The 19,770-nt window shown below is 44.1% G+C and overlaps 1 protein-coding gene across 4 annotated transcripts in view; it reads left to right on the top strand.

The window, feature by feature from the left end:
- BCL11B (BCL11 transcription factor B) overlaps positions 1–19,770 on the top strand; it is a 91,557-nt gene that overhangs the window by 23,094 nt on the left and 48,693 nt on the right. For 2 of the 4 annotated variants that reach the window (XM_031593018.2, XM_031593017.2), the window contains exon 3: positions 17,872–18,087. The exons of the other annotated variants lie outside the window; for them this stretch is intronic. In XM_031593018.2, coding sequence (XP_031448878.1) covers positions 17,872–18,087 — 216 coding nt within the window. The remainder of the gene's footprint in view (positions 1–17,871; positions 18,088–19,770) is intronic. 4 annotated transcript variants of the gene reach the window in all.

The raw sequence follows: 19,770 nt of genomic DNA, 5'->3' as shown, positions 1-19,770 counted from the left end.
CATGCAGATCCCGGGACTCTTGGTGCTAAGCAGACTTTGGATGTAATTGCAGAGCTACTGCAAGGGGCTGTGCCTCTGCAGCTGACCTTGCTCAGCGTGTCTGGCCTCTGAATAGATGTTTGCCTTCTTTCTTTCCACTTTGACAGCTCCCCCCTCCACACACCATCCCCTCACTCAGCCCCAGCCCACTCCCTGTCTGCTCACGCTGGAAAAGCACTGCGTTGGGAAGGTACTGGTGACTGCAGCTGCAATGAGCAGAGGCAGAGGAGAGCGTCAGTTCTCCTGCATTTTCCTGTTTGTAGGGAGAAAAGGAAAAAAATATATGCTGCTGAATAAACGATGTATCTACATTTGTTTAATATCCACTGCTTTTGTGACGGTCATTTAAACAAGGCGGAGTGGTGGGGGATGAGAGAACAAGACAAGGCAGCAGATGGGGATTGAACAGCCCTGTTCTTCCTTTAAGACATTTATTATTTTCAGCCAAACCTGTAGCCAGCTAATATAACTGTAAAAGTCTTCTTTGAATTATTGGCAGAGTGCTCCGGAGTCTTCTGTTCGGGCTGATGTACTTGCATGCAGGCAAGATCCAGGTTTGCATTTAGCACCTACTTGTTTTATTTTCTTTATTAAAACAACTCCTAGCTCATTTTTTTGCTTTCAATACCCGCCTTCCGTTTCCCGTTTTCTGGAGTGCCCTATTACTAGCTCATAAAAAGAGTTAGAAACTGAAGGGAAGTTTCCTGAGCAAGAAACAATCTTTTTTAGCTTTTTTTTTTTCTTTTTTTTTTTTTTCCCCTATGGCTTGGCCTGGAGCCAACCTGTCTTTCAACAAGTAGAGAACCATTCCAAGTTGAAATTTATAGAGCAGAGTCTAGGTTCAAGGGCTGAAGCCCGCCAACAGCTCCGGTCTCTTTGTTACTGATTAATTCTGCAAGCAGTTCAGCTGGTTTGCTCACTTCTGCCTCCTCTTCACAGTGCTGCATCGATTCCGAGGCGGCTGCTGCTGCTCCCCCTCCTCTGCTTTTCAGCAGCGATTTCCCCCTTTGCTGCTCCCAAACTCATTTTAACCCCACGCAGTCCAAGTTGCACTGCATCAGCTTTATAGTAAAATTAAAAAATTCTTTGACTGCTTTTTTTCTTTTTTCTTTTTTTCTTCTTTTCCCTACAGCTAATTTTAAACGTCTGGAGCTTCCCATTTCACTTCAGCTCATATTAACAATTGCTTCTTGGCATCGTTTGGAACCAAAGTTCCCAGGTTTTAATTAGTTTACTCAAACGCACACAGCGGGGCAAAATAGTTTCTTTCAGCTCTACCTGCAAAGGATGTTTCCTGTCTCAGCGAGGGGGTTTCCCTGGTGGAGGGATTTGAAAGGCAGAAGTTTTCAAGTGGTCTCAATATGGGGCCCCACAAGAGTGAGTGTGGGAGGTGAGGGGGAAAAACAGCAGGAAGAGAAAAGGAGAAAAATCAAAAAGAGTTTGGGAAAGTACCTGAAAATGAGGACAGTCTCAATCCTGCAACAAACTCAATGTCAAATCACAACCTTATTGGCAGCAGTGAGGGTTTTGCCACTGGCTTCAGTGAAGGCATAGTTTCACTCTTCGCTTGCTCCGAGCTGTAGGTACTCAGATGGTCCTCTTGCGTTCAGTGGGATTACTGATGTGCAGAAAGTTAAGCATGTCTGTAAGCGTTGGCAGGCTGAAGATCTGCGCTGATACTTTCAGACCAAGTGAAATGCATGTGGGAGGTTTTTAAAGAAGAAAGTGCATGGGAGTTTTAAAAAAGGAGAGTGTAGCTGAGCCTGCCATTTTTAAGTGCCTTGGGGAAAAACCTGGGTTGCTATTAAAAATATCGGAGGACTAATGTGTTACTAATTGTGTGACAATTATCTTCTTTAGAGCATTCGATTGCAAGTCTCGAGAAAATAAAAAGATGAGGATGAATGGCTAGAAATTCAGGCCTGTGTTTCAGTTCAAACATTTCTTTTTTATGAAGTAGAAATTAATGCAAGCCAACAGGTTCACCTTACCATGAGTCTTGGTTATTCTGCTCCTGGAAGTCTACTTTTAAGTAGGTTATTTAGAGAATTAAAAATGAGCAACAACAAAGAAAAGAAGCTCAAACCTAGTAGCAGTCTGAGACCTCTCTATGTGGCTTTACCACAAAGCTCTTAAATTCTTGTTTAAACATTTCTCCAAAGCTGTTACTCAGGAAATAAAAATGTGTGCTGTTTGTCTACAGCAGATTAAAAGTTTACCTTTAATGTGACAGCTTCTCAAATCTAGTGTCGGAAACATGCCTCTATTTTATGGTATTGTGAAACAGGTCTGGACCAGAAACAATATATTTAACTAAGAGAGAATGAGATAGAATTTGTGGGTTTCTTTTTTGCTCTTTAATGGTTTATAACCAGAGACCTCTGCTATGTCTGTCTGAAACGTTTGTGATACAAATGGCTAGCACATGTAAGCCACATTTTGAAATTGAACAGCTAACCTTAAAAAGTCTTAAGTTCAGCAGAATGCAACTTTTTAAGTCCATGGACAACTCTTTGTAAAGATCTGGCAGAGGAATCTAAAGGTTGTTCCTCCCTCCCCCACAACCCCCCAAAAACATTCATAATTTCGGCCGTGGAAAGCTGAAAGGCAGGCGAGCTCTGAGAAGGCTCTCACATCTGCCTCAGCCTGTGCGCTGATTCCCTGGGGTCCCATTTATAACAATCTAACAAGATAGAATCTGCCTTTGAGTATCAGTAAATATGGCTAAAGATCACAAAACTGTACTCATAATTGTTCAAGACTAAAAGGCAGAATATAGCGTGTGATTAATGTTTATGGTACAGGGCCTCTTTGTGGAAAGAAGATAAAGCAATAAACCCCAAAACCCTCTAAAAAAACCCAAGCTCCCACTGCAGCCCCCTCGGACTCCACAGCAGAATGCCTTTTTTTTTTTTTTTTTTCTTTTTGCAAAGTTCTTCATTCAAGAAGAAATATTTAAGTGGGGGCAGGACATAGATGCAGCACTGACTGTAAGAGACCTCTGGCAGGGGCACCTGCTTGTATTGGAAGGAGTGGTGTGTTGGATGAAGTCTCCATTAGCACTGCAGCTTTGCTGTGACTGGGATTTGTTCAGGGTGAGGGGCAGACGGCAGTAAGCCTGACCCTTACCCAGGTGGGGTGTTGCATCAGCATGCAGGCTGTTCCTCTGCGGGAAGCTTGGGAACTCCTATTGTCCTCACTGTTGGGAGGCTTTTCTGCTGTCTGGAAAGGTTTATTTTTTGAGTGATAGTGGGTGGAGAATGCAATACAGATGGATATGTTTCTCTCTTTCATTAGCTCTTTTAAAATGCTTGTTTAAGTGTGTTCAGTTTGCTTTTCAAAAGATAAATGTCAGTGTTTCAAATATCACTGTTAAAAAGAAAAACGGTTGGACTTTGTAAAAGCCTAGGTCAGGGCTTTGTTAAAATTCTGATCCTGAAGTGGCAGAGGTGACTCTGGATGTGTGGTGCAGGACAGTTGGTGCTGGTTCACATCTAGGGGTGGATTCCTCTGCAACACAGAGCCTAGACCAGGTTGTGCCTGGAGCAGGCAGCATGGGGCTGACTGGGGTGAGGTGTGACTGGGAATGAATGTTCCATACTTTGGGGAGCAGTCTGAAAACTTGGAGGACTAGATGTGCATTTGCTCCAGCAAGGCTTGTTTTTTACTGAAGGAAACAGCCTGGTTGGTGGGGTGAGACAGTAATCTTGGTGTGCAGAGCGCTGTGCTAGCAGAAATACCACTCTGGTGTGCCATTATGGAAGAAACTCAGCATTTCTAAAACCGTGCTCCAGTACTTCTGTTTTCCACTCAGGCCCTGCTCAGTCCCTGCACTTCTTCCAGCCTTGGCTCAGTGATGGCAGTGCTGAATAGAGCTTACCTCTGTCTCTGTAACCCTTCTTGAGGCAGCTCTTTGTGCCTAACAGGTGGAGCACAGAGACCATCAGCTCTTTCCCTTAACCTACCATCCCACCTTTGTTCCTGAGAGCAAAGCAAGCCCAAGGATTTGTAGTACTCATCTGGCTCACTTATGTTGGTTTTAACCCTCCCATCTCTTCGCCAGTGCCAGCTTTAAACTGCCCACAGGCAACATGCAGGTAGGAGCTGTCATTTCTCAGATAAGGCAGAAAGATGTGGATGGCTTTCATTTTCCAAAGTGCCTGGCTGTGTCCAGAGGACCATGAACAAGCCCAGATCTCTCCAGGTCTTGGTACATTGGCAAGTCATCCCTTCTCTCCAAATTTCTCATAAAAATGGTTGGATTAAACATAGTGAAATCACAGGGAAAGCACCAGTGAGGGGTAAGATGCTGCTATTCCCTTTCCCGGCCCGCACTCTGTTCATGAGGAAGGATGGAGGATGGGAGGCTTCATGCCACTTTCCTAAGCCTCAGCAGTGTTGCTGCCATTGGCACGGTGCCAGAAGATGGCTTCTGCCTCCTAATTGAATAAGGATCTTAAGGAAATTTCACTTGCAAGTGTGCGATAGGGGAGAAAGGAACCCCTGGAGCCAGTGCCCTGGGTGAGTCTGTCTGAGGTATGGGGAGCCCGGCCAGGATCCTCTGCCCTGGGTGCTCCCAGAAGGAGCTGGGTCTTCTGGCATTGCATCCCCACCACTCACTGCTGAGGAAGAGGAGGAGGTGAGGGGGGGGTGGGGGGAGGAAGAGAAGAAAAGATCTGTGACAAAATCATGCGACACCCACGTAAATATTGCTTGTATGAATTGGGTCCTTCATCTTTTGTTAGCAGCAGCTTGTTAATTAACAGCAGATTAGTGCTGCTTTCTTCTGACACATGAATGTATTTTGGGCTAGAAAATACTTGTACTCAATAAAACTGTGTGACTGAACAATTCAGAAAGTACCAGCCGAGCGCCGTAATGGATTCCCTTTTCATCCCCTCCCCCCGCCTCCTCCTGCTCTAAATGCAAGCAGATTTCTGCAGTCTAGTGCAGAAGAGACATGTTAAACACAGCTAAATAAATCATGTTTACTCTTGGCGTTCTTAGTAGTGAAAAATCTGTTGGCTGTTTTTACTTCCTTATTTCTCAGCATTTGCTTCCTACCTGTTTTTGAGCGTGTGCCCAGAAATAGTAGTTTTGTCAAACGAGCGGATGATGCCAAGCAGCAGTTCCCTCTGCCAAGGAAGCTGCTGGATTGCAAAACCTGGTGACTTCTTTCTTACGGTGACACTGAGATCCTTCCCCCCAACATTAGGATACAAAATAAAAGTATTAAAATCTGGAGAAGGAGAAAATGTAACTAGATCCCAGCAGTTTAAGAGCCCAGATTAGGGAAAGCTGAACTTTTACTACAGAAGCCCTCTTAAAGCTGTTGTGGAGGTGAAAACACTGGAGATAGCACTAATCAGAACCAGACATTTTCCCTTTCTTGTTACCATTCTGTGTCCCCCCACAAATGGGTGTGGATTTTGTTTCAGTGATTTTTTGTTTTCTGCACCTGGGAGTGAGAGGTAACCAAGCCTTATTTTTTAGATGAGCTGGGCAACTCCTATTCCCTGGGTGCTGCTCGTTAGTAAGGCCTGTGTAGGATTACTGCTTGAGCAGAGGCTGGGGAAGCATCTTGAGCTCCCTTAGTGGTGGGGGGCTAAAGGGAGACTTAGTGAAATCTGTTCGTACAGATGTTTTGTGAGACATCTGCGGCAGTCAACAGAGTGGCAGAGAGTATGACCAAAATGTAGCTTCGTGCCAAGGGATGGAACCTGTTCTGGATTCTAAGGGCTCCTCTTTGACATCAGGTAGCAACTTTTTAGCCTGTTCTTGTCCTCCTTTCTGTTGTGATCTCAGATGTCAGTGCTTCCAGATATGTCCAATGCGTATCGTGAACCTGGTAGACTCTCCCTGATGGGTTTAAAAATTAGAAGAAAAAAAAATTGTTTTTCCCATCAGAGCTTTGCATGTATTTACCCTTTGATCACGTTGGAAGGGCCTTATCCTGTCTCCAGAGGAGCTTTAGTTCAGCTTTCTGTAGTAGCGGAGATGCGGTCCGTGCTGAACATTAGCATTTTAATGGCTTGCTTAAAGCCATTGCTGCTCCGCTCTCTAGGCTCCAGCACAGGGAAGTCCGGCTCTGGGGTTTTGCAAAGCTGGTGCAGGCGGCGATGCCCAGCGAGAGAGGGATGGGGATGGCCCAATGGCTGTACATTATTAGTGCTGTCAATAATAACATGTCTTTAGAAGCCAAATTAATTCCTTCTTCCTCTCTACTAAGTCCAAGAAATGCCAGATCAGTTTCAGAACAAGAGAAAAAATAAACAGAATCAAAGTTTGCATGTTATGATTCCCGTGAATTTCTGGTGGGAATTCTCTGCGATAGAAATGATATTTCCATAGAGGCTTTGGCTGCCGGTTTGCTTAATTACATTAAATAGTGGTATAAACCTCGGTAGAACATAAACCTCTGTTACAGCCAGTCATTACAATATTGAATCATAACGAATAATGATACCAGTGCTAACGTGTTACAACAGCCTTTATTATATTAGCAATTGGAGTGTTATTTAAAACATAGTTTGTTGTGGTGGTTTAGGTGTGCATGCATATTTTCTCTGATCACCTATTAAGAGATTGAAGACTGGATTTGAATTTATTACAGGGAAATAAAAGAGTTGCTTAGAGGAAGAACTATTAGATCGCTGCCTGTGATTTTACAATTTGACTGTGCTTGTCCTCAAGGAAGGTTCGTAACACTTACTTTGGAAATGCCATCTACATCTAGAAAATTAGGGTTAAAAGGACTACTTTGTTGAAACTAATTACAGGCTAGTTCAATTTTTTTAGTTGGTGACATTTTAGAGCTTTTGCTTGTAAAGCAAGAGGTTACAGAAAGATTTGGTTAGGCTGTGATGTACAGCAACGAGCTGCCGTGATGTCTGAGTGTATTGACATTTTCATCAAAAGCAAAACAAAAACCTAACAGCCTTTGTTTTACCAGGGTGATAGATATTAATTTAATATAACTTCCTTATTCTGAATATGGTTATTTTAGGGAATTCTTTTGCTTCACGTCAGTTTGTACACTATGCCCTCTCTGTTCTGTTCTCATTTATTTTTTGAATACGCTTTCCTAGGTAATCAACTTCAGCTTCCATTTCTGATAACAGAGAGTCTTTTTGTGTCTTACACTTTTATCTTCTGGAGAAATATACTGTTCTGTGCAAATAAATGGATGAACTGGGAGTTATGAGAGAATTCAGCCCGGAAAAAATACACCTATGAAAAAATGTCCTCTACTGAGAATGGTTCATGCTTTCCTGAAACTGGCTTTGCTCCTGGCAGTTTTGTGTCATATTGAAAGGAGTCAGGGGTTGTTTTACTGTACTTGTGTTTGACTTCTTCAGGTGGGGTTTGGTAATCTTATCTGAATAGCACTTACTGAATTCTGGTTGTCTCAGTCTTTGAGTGAAACTTTTCATTGTGCAGCAGGAGTGGGATAGCTTTGCAGCACCCGTACTGTGTAAATGAAATGTGGCTTTTTCTAGATTATTCCCCCTTTTTAACTTACATAGTAGTCTGAAATAGACCCTCTGAGTTCTGGTTTATTTGTCTGTTTTCTTTTATTGATCAAGACCATGTTACTTGTTTAATTTTCTAGTATCTTTTCCATTCAGAGAGTATTCTTTCTTTACTCAGTTGTGCTATTGTCCAGTAAATTGAGGACTGTAGCTTTACATCCTTAGGTTCCCCCTAGTTTGGTGGGTTGTTTTGCCATCTCCAGCTGATTGCTCTACTCATTTAATTTGACAGTTTCAGTTATGAAATTTGGGCCTACTTGTACACATACAGCAGGAATGCTTTTCTCCAGTGAGATCCAAAACTCAAAGGAATTCCTCATTTTAAACATCTCCATTGCTTGTTTTTCCCCTTATGATCGCTCGTCCTGATCTGCCTTTTTAAATTTGTCTGGTGCTAGTGATATGCTCTGCAGACTGTGTTTGTGCTCAGTGCATAAGAGCAAAATTGCAAATTATGAATATGCGCATTGATGTGCCTCCCCCACTGCACTGTGAAATTACTTGAAGTGTCATATATTCATTCACACTGGACAGGTAGGCTGTCCTTCACATTGAAATTCAGCACTTATAAGGTGCCTGTGCTTACATTGTTTTTTGGCAAGGGCTGAGCCATAAAAACAAGATCTGTGATTCTTTCCCAAAACTGTCTGCGTATTAAGTTTGTCCATCTGTGCTTTGCAGGGGCATTGGCATCACCTGATGATCCAGCAGTGAAACAGTTAATGATGCTGCTGCTTAAAATATTGCTGTTACAGTGTGCTTTTTATTTCAAGAACACTGAACAAAATCGGGTAGATGTCAGTAGTTGATTTTCAGAGATGGGGAGACTGAGGCACAGAATAGAAGAGTGACTTCACCTGCATTACTTTCCCCAGACTCCCTCCCCTTCCAGGAAATATTTCTGTGACCAAACAACTGAAGACCTGCCAAGGTCTTACTCCTGCCTGACTTCATCATTGATATTCTGCCTAAGGACACTCATGCGTGGTGCAGTGTTTGCAGCTGTGAGCAGGGCATGCACCCAGACAGCCAAGACAGAGGTGATGTCCACCAGTGTTAATGGCTCCTGGAGGGCTTTAGCCTCTTGTGTATATGCTCCCAAGGTCAAGTGCTCAGTTTATGCATAGTAATATTTTCTATATTGTTTTGCCTTTATAACTGTTGTGTGAAACAGCTCTTTCCATCCACCGAGTTCCTTTATTAATTCCAGGGCCTGTTCCATTGCTGTGATCATCTGTTGGTGTGGTTGTATGTTTTAATTACATCGGGAATATTTGCTGGCATACAGAAATACTCACGTTGTAATCGGAACTAAAAACTTTAATCCCCACAAAGATTTTTATGACCATTGAAACTCCCTGGGACTTAATTATAAGAGTTGGGGAAAAAAGTTGGGAAAATTGATGAACTGTTTATTGTCAACCCTTTATGCCTTTTGGAAAACAAACTCCCCAGATCAGGGTGATTATTGTTATTTGTTAGTTTATTGTGGTAGCTTCTGGACATTGCAGCTCAGATTGGGGCACCATTGTGTGAGGCACTTGGAGGCCCCACAGCGAGAGCCGGGCTCTGCTTGGAGGCATTGTGGGGCTGAGGAGGGCAGGCATGAGAGGGTGGGAAAGGGAAAGCAGAGCTTCAGGAGAGGATGTGGCTCCTACCCTGGGGCATGTAGCCACCCAGATCCTGCCTTCAAGAGTACCCACTGAGCTGAGAAAAAACTCCATTTTCCTGTGTTATATTCACATCGCCATCTGTTGATCTCCAGTGTTTTACTTACCGTTTAGGATATTTCAGGCCCAATTCTGCCCTCATTTCCCCTCCTCACCCTCCTGGTTGCTCTCCATAATGAGGGATTACCGTCATCCCTGGGCAAAGCCTTGTATGGTGTCAAGCATGGTGGCGATGAGTGGCCCCGCAGGAGCTCCTTAGGGACCCAGCTTTTATAGGGATACCGCGGCATCCAAACCTCAGAGCACGTCCTGCCACAACCGACACCTCTGTTGCCTAAAGGACAGGTTTTGGTACTGTGCTAGCAGTCTGCTCCTGGAAAAACACCCGGTCTCTTAGGTAAGTGCAAATCCCCACAGCCTGCGCACAGTGGCTGAGCCTGTAAAACACTATGTGCAAATGTGTGGACGATCTAAGATGTGGAATTTTATGCAGTGAGAAGAGTTACATGCTCGGAACAGGATATTTAGATATATTAGGATATTTATTAACCACACGGGGTGTTCCAAGCTCCATTTATTTATCTTTGTAAAGTGCTTCCAGATCTTTGCGTGGAAGGCACTAGAGAAATGAAAGGCGTATTATTATTATTATTGTTATTATTGTTGTTGTTATTATTATTATTACAGCATCTAACTACTGACAGGCGACCGCAGCTGCATGCTCAATTCAAGCCACTTAAATTTAGGGCTGATTTTTACAATATTGACTCTAAATACTTTTTCCCATTGACTCTGTATGCTGAAATGTATGTTCACCTGCCCTGCTGAAGTATCATTATTCCCCAGAAATATGTAAATGGGGGGCTTTTAAAGAAAGAAAGAAAATGTGGCATAAATATTAAGTGTTCACATTTATGTGGTAGAACTCAACTGCCATTTAAGAAGGGGCTTCAAAGCAACTGACTGCATGAGCTGTTAGTTGCTTCTGTATCATTAAGAAAGAAAATGCATTGATTAAAATAAAGACAAGGGACCTCAGAGACAAAGGATAACATTTACGGTGTTCAAGGGTCTGGCACAAAACTTTGGAAAGCCCAAGAAAAGGAGAGCTGAGCTTCACAGTCAAGCTTTTTAATCACCATGGCTGTGCATTGCCACTGCAGCATGTGTGTTATGTAATATCACACTTTTCCCTCCCACACGCACCTAGAGACAACAGGCATCTTCTAAAGGTCTTGGCATTATGCAGAGGAAAGACTCCAAGCAATACCTCTGTGTGCGTTTAACCTTATCTTTACTTACATTTCACCATTTCTTTCTTATTTTTTTCCCCCTTCTTCTTTTCCCCCCTTTCTTTCATGTAGTGCAGCAATAGTGGATATTTTTGTATCTCTAAAAATGGAGCAGATAGGGGGGAAGAAATCCCATTAGCTCCACGATGTGTTTTCACGGCGACTCTGAACATTTCGGTCATGGCCGTTTTGTGCATTTTGTATCATTGTCCTCATGCTGTTGTATTGTTAGTATTTTTTTGACCAGAGTGGAAGTGTTACATTCTGAAGACATCAGCTAATTATTAAATGGTACCTAGACTGTGCTTTCTTTAGGTTTTTAAATAGGAAGTAATTAACCAGAGGTTTTAAAGCTCTGCAGAAAAGCCAACAGGCCTGTGAAAACCCAGGATCTAGTAACAAAGCAGGTGAGTCGGTTTTCCAACATCCTAAGAGTTTGAAGACATCCTTATCCTCACTGTTTTATGAGTAATAGAAAGAGCTCAGCCACATTTCTGCCTTGTAGCTGAAGGTAGCCCTGAAGTTAACTGTTGTTGGTTTTTTTTTTCCTAAAAAGAAAAAAAAAAAAAAAAAGGGATGTCGCTGGCTGCTAATTAGATGTATTTTAACTGCAAAGTCATTTTAGCAGCTAATATTGTTATTATGTGCTTCAGTGTGAATCCTTAGTGAAGCTATTAAACTGTGAGAGCCTGAACTTATCAGACATTTTGTAACGTGGCTGGATTTTTGTATCCTTATTCAGAAACCTGCCGGGAGGGGAAGACCTTTCTTACTCCAGCACAGAGCACATTTCTTGCCAGCTGATTACCAGGGTGGGCAGCCGAGACCTTCCTGCACCTTCTTTTTGTACTTTTCCCCCTTTTGTTTCCTGGCAATACCGTTTCTGCTTAGTGCTCCGCTCCCTCCCTCCCCTCGCATGCAGCAGCCGAGCCCTGCCATGCACCCCGTAGCCGAGGGCAGGGATTTATCGGCAGGGACTGGCTGTGTTATTCAGGATACTTTCGGCTCCTGCCGGTCACATACAACAAGTTGGTGGTTTGCGGGAGCTGCTAGGCTCTCAGCATCAGGCAGGCTCCTGCTTTTGAAAAGCAATAGCCCACAGCAGACGGTGGACTTAGCCATCATTTTCCTATCAGTTTCTCACCCAGGTTTCTTACTTTGTAATTGCCGGGTTGGGTTTCTCAGGGTTTGGATATTCTTCCCTGGTCTTACTGCATTGGTTGCTGTTATTCTCCTTCGTGCTTTAAAACAAAGTGACTGATACAATATCCAAACTGATGAAAAAGAACGGGATTTTTTTCCCCTTTATTTGCTCAGATTTGAATTGGGTTATCTGCCTATCTTGTTTATGAATTTTTGTGCTGTCTTTTCTGCACAGACTGTGACTCCCAAATCTTCCACAGCTCCATTTCCATATTCCTGCGTGCTTGTTCTTTGTTAATCACTTGGCAAGCGCTTATTTGAATATTAAAAATTTCTTTAATCATCAAAGGCAGGAGCACAGCTTCATGAATATTCATATTTTTTTCCTCCTCAGACTGGATTCTAGTTCATTACCCTGCAGTAAAGCCAAACAGTCATCAATCGCGCTCATTACAGCCGCTGGCGTTTTGATTGGCTGCCTGCTGCTGGTAGCCCGCGTCCCCCATCCTCCCGCTCTCCTCCATGAGCTGTCGTGTACCTGCCAACAACAACAAAGAAATATCAACAATGCAAGAATAAATTTCTCCGGTTGAAAAACAACTTTGCAAACTTGTCAAACAGTCCTTGTCACTTTTTTTTTTTTTTTTTGTTTTACACCAAAAATTAAAAAAAAAAAAAAAAAATTAGGAAGGAGAAACTTGAGCTTTAGAGATGAATATTTGTCAAGAGAGTTGACGTAAGTTTCATTTGCATAATGACTTTGTACTTCTGCATTAATAAAATTTGCATATGAAGCCATGTTAATTACTCCTGATCATGCTTTTTGCATTCATGCATAGTAATTTTCTCCGACTTGTGAGAATTAATGTCTTGGCATGGGGGGAGGAAGGGGGGGAGTTGGGGTACTGTCAAATTTCTGTGCCAGTGCCCCTCACACACACTCTTTCTCCTTCTTGTTCACCACGTCACTGTTCTTGATCTATGACTCATTAATGCATTATCATTGGAAATTCTTGGGAGAAAGAAATGTATCAATTCAAAGGGAATCCTTGTCTGCCAAAAAAAAAAAAAAAAAAAAATTTTTTTTAAATCCCTGAGCAAAATGTACCCGAAAATCCCTTCACTTCCCTGCTTCTTCTCTCCCCCATGAGCCTGCCTTTCCCTTTTCAGCTCATGTAAAGTTTTCGTTTTCTCAGAGCATCGGGAGCTGGTGCAGGGGAACTGCTCCAGCACCTCTGGTAGGGGCTGGTGTGCAGGTGTCTGTCTGAGAGCTGTGCTCTGTGTGTGAGTGTGTACAACAGTATGTCTGCATGTATTGCAGTCTTTCTGCCCTCTCTGGGGATGCTGTGTGTGTTTGGACTTGCAGGGTGTGCATGCATTGCTCTCCTGGTTCCTGTTGGAAATGTTTGTGTCTTTGTGTCTCACTGATGTGTGTGTGCGTGTGTATGCGCGTGCACGTTTAGTTCTGTCAGTTCTGTTGGTGTTTGTAAGGAAAGGCATAGTAAAAAGATAATGATATCATGTGGGAACAGTCCGTGGTTGTGTAATACAGATGAGACAACTTGTTTTAGAAAAAGCTTGGAAAAAATCTGTTGGAAAGATTGGTGAATAGATCTCACACTTTTGGATGTGTCTGTTCAAGGCTGCTGCAATGGTACATGTAAAACCCATCTCAGAGCATCTGCAATACTCTCCTTGAACACGACGGGCACAGGGCAGAGATGAGGCTGCAGCCTGCAATCTGAATTTGTAGCTGTTCACTGTCTGAACAGATGTTTTTCTTTTTATTAAAAGAGAGTTTTTTAATAATGGAACTGATCTTTAGTCTCTAACCAGCTATTGATTGATTTTCCATTGCCAGACAGGCACGTGGAGACACACAAAAACTTGGTGTGTGCGCTGTTAAAAGGCTTACACATCTACATGTGCACACAGGCAGCCACCCTCCCAGCAGGCACGCAGCACCCTGAGGGATGCAGCAGCACCACAGCTACCTGTGGCTGCATTTACACACAACAAATGATGCAAAGCAACGTCCTTAAAATTAAGATCAGGTCCCCGCTCTGAGATGGGACATTGTGAATTCTGTTTGCAGCTCCATCTTTGTGCTTTGCCTGGGGACTTTTCTGCAGATGTGCCAGAGGAGTGTGGTGTTTTACGTATACCATGTCATATGGCCAGTCGTGCCTAGGCTCAGGGAGAAGGACAACAAAAGGATGCAATTTGTGCCTTGATTGTGCCTTTTGTCGTGTTCAGCTAGGCTCTTATGCTCATTTCCATCTTCTAGGTTCATGTCCAATTTACCTTATTTTCTTCTTTGCAAGTTTAGAAATAGCAGAGAGCAAAGAATTTCTCTTAGCAGCACTGGGAAGGCAACACAGCCTGAGAGCTGGTGCCATGTGCAGGCAGTATTTGCTGAGCCTGTTTAAAGCATAAGGACAAAATCCTCCTTTACTATCAGCAATGCAGATCTTTTATTTGTGCTGTGACAGCCTCTGTGCATGTTCCACACTCATGGTACGTGCAAAATTCCCCTCGCATCCATGCAGAATGATTGCAGAATATGTAATTGAGATCTGCAGTGCAGGTGAACAATTTCCCAGTGCTGACCCAGGAGGAGACTCAAACCTCACCCACCATGTCCTGTGTGTATGGAGAGAAGCAGAGCTGCACCTGTGTGCACGCTCACCCTCGCTGGTCCAGATTTTCCAAATCAGCTCCTAAGATTGCACCACTGTCCTTGAAGGTACTCTCTCGTCTTGCAGATTGTGGTTCTTCCCTTTGTGACAGCAAAGGACTTGCGGAAATGTTTGCTTTTTGAAATCAGCATGCAGTGTGATGTGGTCAATTGGCTGTAGGGTTTCAGAGTCTCTGCAATCCCTCCCTTGGTGCTGTGTGGGTTGAGCAGAAAACTCGTAGCACCACCTTAGCATAGCATCTGTCTGTCTACCTATATTTGTGTATGTTATCTGTTTGTGCATTTTGTGTATGCCCATTAGCTACAGCAGTTGAGGAAGCATAGAGAAAAATGTGTTCATTTTTGGCTTTAAATAGAGCTGCTGTGGGGAAAAATACCGCAGAAGAGAAGCTGGTTAGATAAAACATGGACATGTTCTTAGCAAATATAAGCTGAGTACCACTGTTATTCTTATGATAGCCATAAAGAGGTGTCATACACCTAATGATGGAGCGCTCCTTTTCTCTGTTCGTTTCCTTGAGGGAGGAAGAGGGAGGTGGATATAATCTCCCTCTTCATGGTTTGCCACTCAGTTTGTTTCTAGAAGACTATACTGTTAGATGCGACAAAAATGTCACATATATTGTATGCAACTAAAGTGGTAGCAAAGAAAAAAAGGAATTGTCTGGTTTACTTCTGGGGGAAGACTTATCCCTCTGGTCTGGCAGTCCCAGGATCATTGTCTATGACTGGTGGTGGAACTCCCTGAAGGTCTGCCAGAGTCTTTGTCTATTCTTCTTCTCCCTTTCTTCTCATTTCCTTTCTCACACTAGATTAGCACATTTTAAATTCCCTGATATATAATTCTGAGGACAGAAAAAGGCCTTCTGAGTGACATCTTCAGTTCCATCCATTCATTGGCAATCTGATTATGTAGGTTCTTCCTATAAATTTGTTAATGGCGGCTGGCTTGCACCCACTACCTCTGTTGGAAGGATCTTACAGGATTCATTGAAAGAGAGTTGCACTAGATGACCTTTGAAGGTCCTTTCCAAGTGAAATGATTCTATGATTCCTTTCCCCAGGGGATTAAAAACCTGTCTGAAAACTTAATTTCTGTTCCATTCTAGAGGAAATGTATTGGTTAATAGCAGGGAGGGTCTCTCTTGGTGAGCTTTTAGCATAGAATGGAAGTATAGGCATCTTAGACATTGCCAGACTGAGTAGATTGTATAAAATCCATTGCTAACAGAAATGTGGGACCCACCAGAACTAGAGGAGATACAGTCACATTCAGGGTAGTGTTGTATGCTAGGACCTGTGCACCTCCACATTAAGACCATGTATAGTTGTGGTTGATGGTGTGCTTGGTGGGCTCCATAAGATTCCTCTGTATGATGGGTCCAAACTCCAGTGAAAGCTGTTGTATGGCACTTCAATGTAAGAAGGGCTGAGTGACTGCAGGATCTGTGCCCTTAGTCACAGACATGCCTGGGTGCTACAGAAGATGCAGATGCTCTGTGCTCCTACACTAGTCCAGATTTCAAGATCACAGCTTTCTTGGCAAGGATGAGTACCTCTGAAGCTCAACTCAGCCAATACTAGCCTAGTTATTTTTGTAATGTTAGGAATAGGAATAAGATGCAATTGTTAGGTAATTGTTAGGAATTTTTGTTATGTTTTCTTTGTTTCATGGAAAGGAACGTTATTCATATATGTTAGAGTGGCTTCTGTACATACAGAAATCAATGTCTGATATCAATTTGCATGTACCTAGCACGCAGTTCTGCCCCAAATGTACAGGCTAGATGGTAGTTATCATTACCTGCCTGGGTAATATTTGCAATGAGATCAAAACAGTTTTGAAGTCAGGCAACTGAGCCCCAAAATAAAAGATCCTCTCTTGCCCCATGTGCCAGAGAGATGGCTTCTATTTAAAGCCAGTGCTCACAAAAAAGCACAAATTTTATCCTTGATGCTTGAAGCCCAAGTATTTACACAGGGAATTTAGACTCTTCACTTGTGGTTTTGGCAAAAGCTTCACACAAATGTTTTGCACTGGTGGTCTCTTAGCCATTTAAGATAAATGGCAAAATCAAATGCAGTCCTTGCAGACTAGAGCGCTGAATGCTGTGCCAAGGATGAACTATTCCTGTTTGCTTCACATGTGTAGCTGTCAGATCAACACGTACACTCAGTATCTGAACCAGGATTCTCGAGGTGGACAGCTTCCCTTCCAAGTGTTGCTTTTATAGGGCTGGAGGAAGCATGGGTAAAAGTATTTCTTCTTGCTGCCATGTCATTGCATGTGTATGCAATGTGCACGTGTGCATGACAAAATTGCCACCCCCCAGGAAAGGAGAATATTTGCTAAAAGATACCCTACAATTAACACATGTATTTCCCGATGTAAATGTGAGGGAAACTGTTGTTTATGATATACCACTGTGTGGTAACTGTTGGCAAATGCCAGCTTTTTAATGGTGACCACTTCACCACACATCTTCATTTAGAAACTGCCCTTGATTAGTAGCCTCGCTTTATATAATAATTAAGTTGAAGGCGTAGTTTTAAATACATGGGGTAGGATACAGAGCAGTGCTGTACTTGCAGCTTTCTTCTAACTTCTGCTGCTTCTGCACCAGCGAAAGATGTGGGTCTTCCCTGACTCTGTGCGTGCATGTCTGTTTGTGCCTGTCTGTATTTATGCAGGTGTACACTGATATTTAAGGCTTGTGTCTGAGTTTTCTAAGCCATGGAGCTCCATCTGGACTAGTGCCAGGAGCAGCGAGCATTTCCAGTGGAGCAGGAGAGAAGTCTAAAGACAGCTTTGAAATGGCAGGTGATTCCTATAGGGGTTAAAAATAAATAATACTTCTGGAAGTTACAATACTGTTTTTTAGCTATCGGGAAAAAGGTTGCTCCATTCTTTGCAGGCTCAACAGGGAAGCAGCGTGCATAATGGGAGCGTGCAGAATGCACAACTGGCTGCGGGTCAGGCGGGCAGGCAGCACAGCGGCCCGTGAATGCTTCATTCCAGGAGCTCTGCTCCTGGCGTCCCTCCGAAGCCATTTGAGCTCAGAGTCGCTGCACTTTGTCTGCGCTGCCGTGTCAAGACCGCTTCAGCAGCAGCTCGGCAGAGAGCCTGCCCGGTTTTGTGTCAGCTAAATGCATTAACACAGCCGTAAAACAATAATCCCCCTTTTGATTTGGTCCCTGAGTAGTGCTGGTGGTGACGCTTGCCGCCTCTGGCTCTCCCTGCACTGGGACTGGCTTTGCCCTTGCTTCGCCCCTCTCCGTGCCCAGGCAGGCCCAGTCTGGGCTCACGGGGCCACTTCTTGCACCCTCCCAGTTTGCTGCAGGCTTGCATGCCTAAGCTGGGCCCAGGCAGAGGTCAGAGCGAGAGTGTAGCATGTTAGGCAGCCAGCCCCCGCCTCGCCTGCTCCCCCTGATGATGCCTCCTCTGTCCCTTCAAACTTAGGTCCGACTGACAGTTTTTTCTATTGTTTTTTCTCCAGGGCCGTCCAGGCCTGCAAACCTGCCGGGGGCTCCCATAGCTGCCTCCTCCCACCCTCACACATCCGTCATCACGTCACCTCTCCGCGCACTGGCCTCTCTCCCGCCCTGCCTTAGCCTGCCCTGCTGTGGTGCACGTGCAGTCTCAGTTGGCGGGACTCAGACTGAGATTCAGACTGAGACGTCAGGTACATTTGGATGTCATTGTCAGTTGTCAGGTAATAGAAATATTTCTTTTGTTGTTGCTATCTGAAGGTCAGTAGTGCTGCCAAGTGATGTCATCTTTGCTATGGGAGATCTGACTTCCCTGGGTTGTATGGGGAAGGCACTGGAAGTGTCCCAAACACCCCTGCCCTCCCTCTTGCCCCCTGCACCCCGGCAGAGTATGGGAACGGGAAGGGGTGTGCACTCCCTCCTTTCCCCCATCCCTCCCCTCCTGCTTGCCACCGTCAGATGTCACCAGCGGCTGCTGGGCCATTCGTGCCACATTGTGAACAAATGCCTGAAACTCTTCGCAGAATGTGATAGCCTGGTATCAAGATTTCATCTCTCTGGGCTGTTTATTTTAAGCTTAATTGGATAACATTAAACATCTGAAGTCTTTCCCCTACCTCCTCTTTTTTTTCTCCCCCCCTAATCATTCGTATTAAAGGCTTTCCTCCGCATCCATGTGCACGCAGGATGTGTGTGCTCCATGCAGTTTTCTCCTTTGCTTTGAGAAAATGCTCCTTGGTAACTTGCCACGCATCCCTCCCCTCTCCCCCATCAGCTTTTTCTTTCCTTTATTCCTTTTGGATGCCTGACTTTTGTCACTGTGAGGAGGGGAAAGTGATGTGGAAATGTGGACATGCTCAGCTCGCCGGAGAGGATGGGGACATATTGTTGCCAGACCCCGTCATTTCAGACTCAGTGATCTCTTTGAAATCAGTGGGTGTTTCTGAGCATGGCTCAGTTGTAGGATTGGGTCTGTGGTGAACTGCAGGCTGGAGAGGTGAAAATGGGGAAGGCTTAAATGAAAATACAGCTGTGGCAAAATCTATAAGCGTTTATGAGGGAGACTAACTGTGATGGGCCAGCCCTTGCAGCCCTGATTCACGCTGATGTGCATGGAGTTTTAATAGAGAGCTCAAAAAATAATGGAAAAATTGTGTCTGAGGACCAAAGGATTTAGAGAGATGGCAGGTCACATGTAAAATCTTTGTCAAATGGCTCCTCCTGTTCCCCCTAAGATGGCCAAAGTTAACTATGCACAATATATTCTTTACAGAAGCAGTTGTGCTGCTGCAGTGTACTGTATTTCACAAGAAGGTCTCTGCACATCTGAATTTGCTGTAATAAACCAAAAGAAAAAGTTTTTCTTCTTGGAAGCCCTCTGTCTTGAGCGACAAAATTTACTCAGGAGGAGACTGAGAGGGGTCCTGTGTAGACCCCGGTAAAGCTCGTGGTGCACAAGGCAGGCTCCTGTGCCTCCTGACTGAGGCCCAGACATTTGTGCTGGCCTGGCAGCGATTGTGGCATGGTGTGACATGACCAGCACATCCCAAGGACCTGATCTGACTTAGTCATGCTGCCATATACAGCGTGTCGGTATTTGTGCATTTGTCGGGCTCTGCTTCATTGACCTCAGCAGACTGACAAACTGACCTGAGACGGGTGTGGAAATGGGCTCTTCTGGATGATGGGCACTGAGTGAGATAGGTGCACTGCTCTCCCAGCTGATAAAACAAACCAGGACTGATCTGCTTTCCTGTTCTACCTTCACAGAAGCAAACTGTATGCAGGCAGGTAGCTGTAAGAGTGAGCTGGCTTCCCACTGCTCCTGCTGCCAATAGCCAGTGGGGAGGGAAGGAAGCAAAATTAAAAAGGAAGGAAGGAATAACTGATTAAAGGAGGTGGGAAGG

The sequence above is a fragment of the Phasianus colchicus genome, chromosome 5 (genome assembly GCF_987193195.1).
Source record: "Phasianus colchicus chromosome 5, bPhaCol1.hap1.1, whole genome shotgun sequence".
Classification (NCBI taxonomy): Eukaryota; Metazoa; Chordata; class Aves; order Galliformes; family Phasianidae; genus Phasianus; species Phasianus colchicus.
The sequence above is the reverse complement of the archived record's forward strand: the minus strand, read 5'-3'. Positions and strand labels throughout refer to the sequence as shown.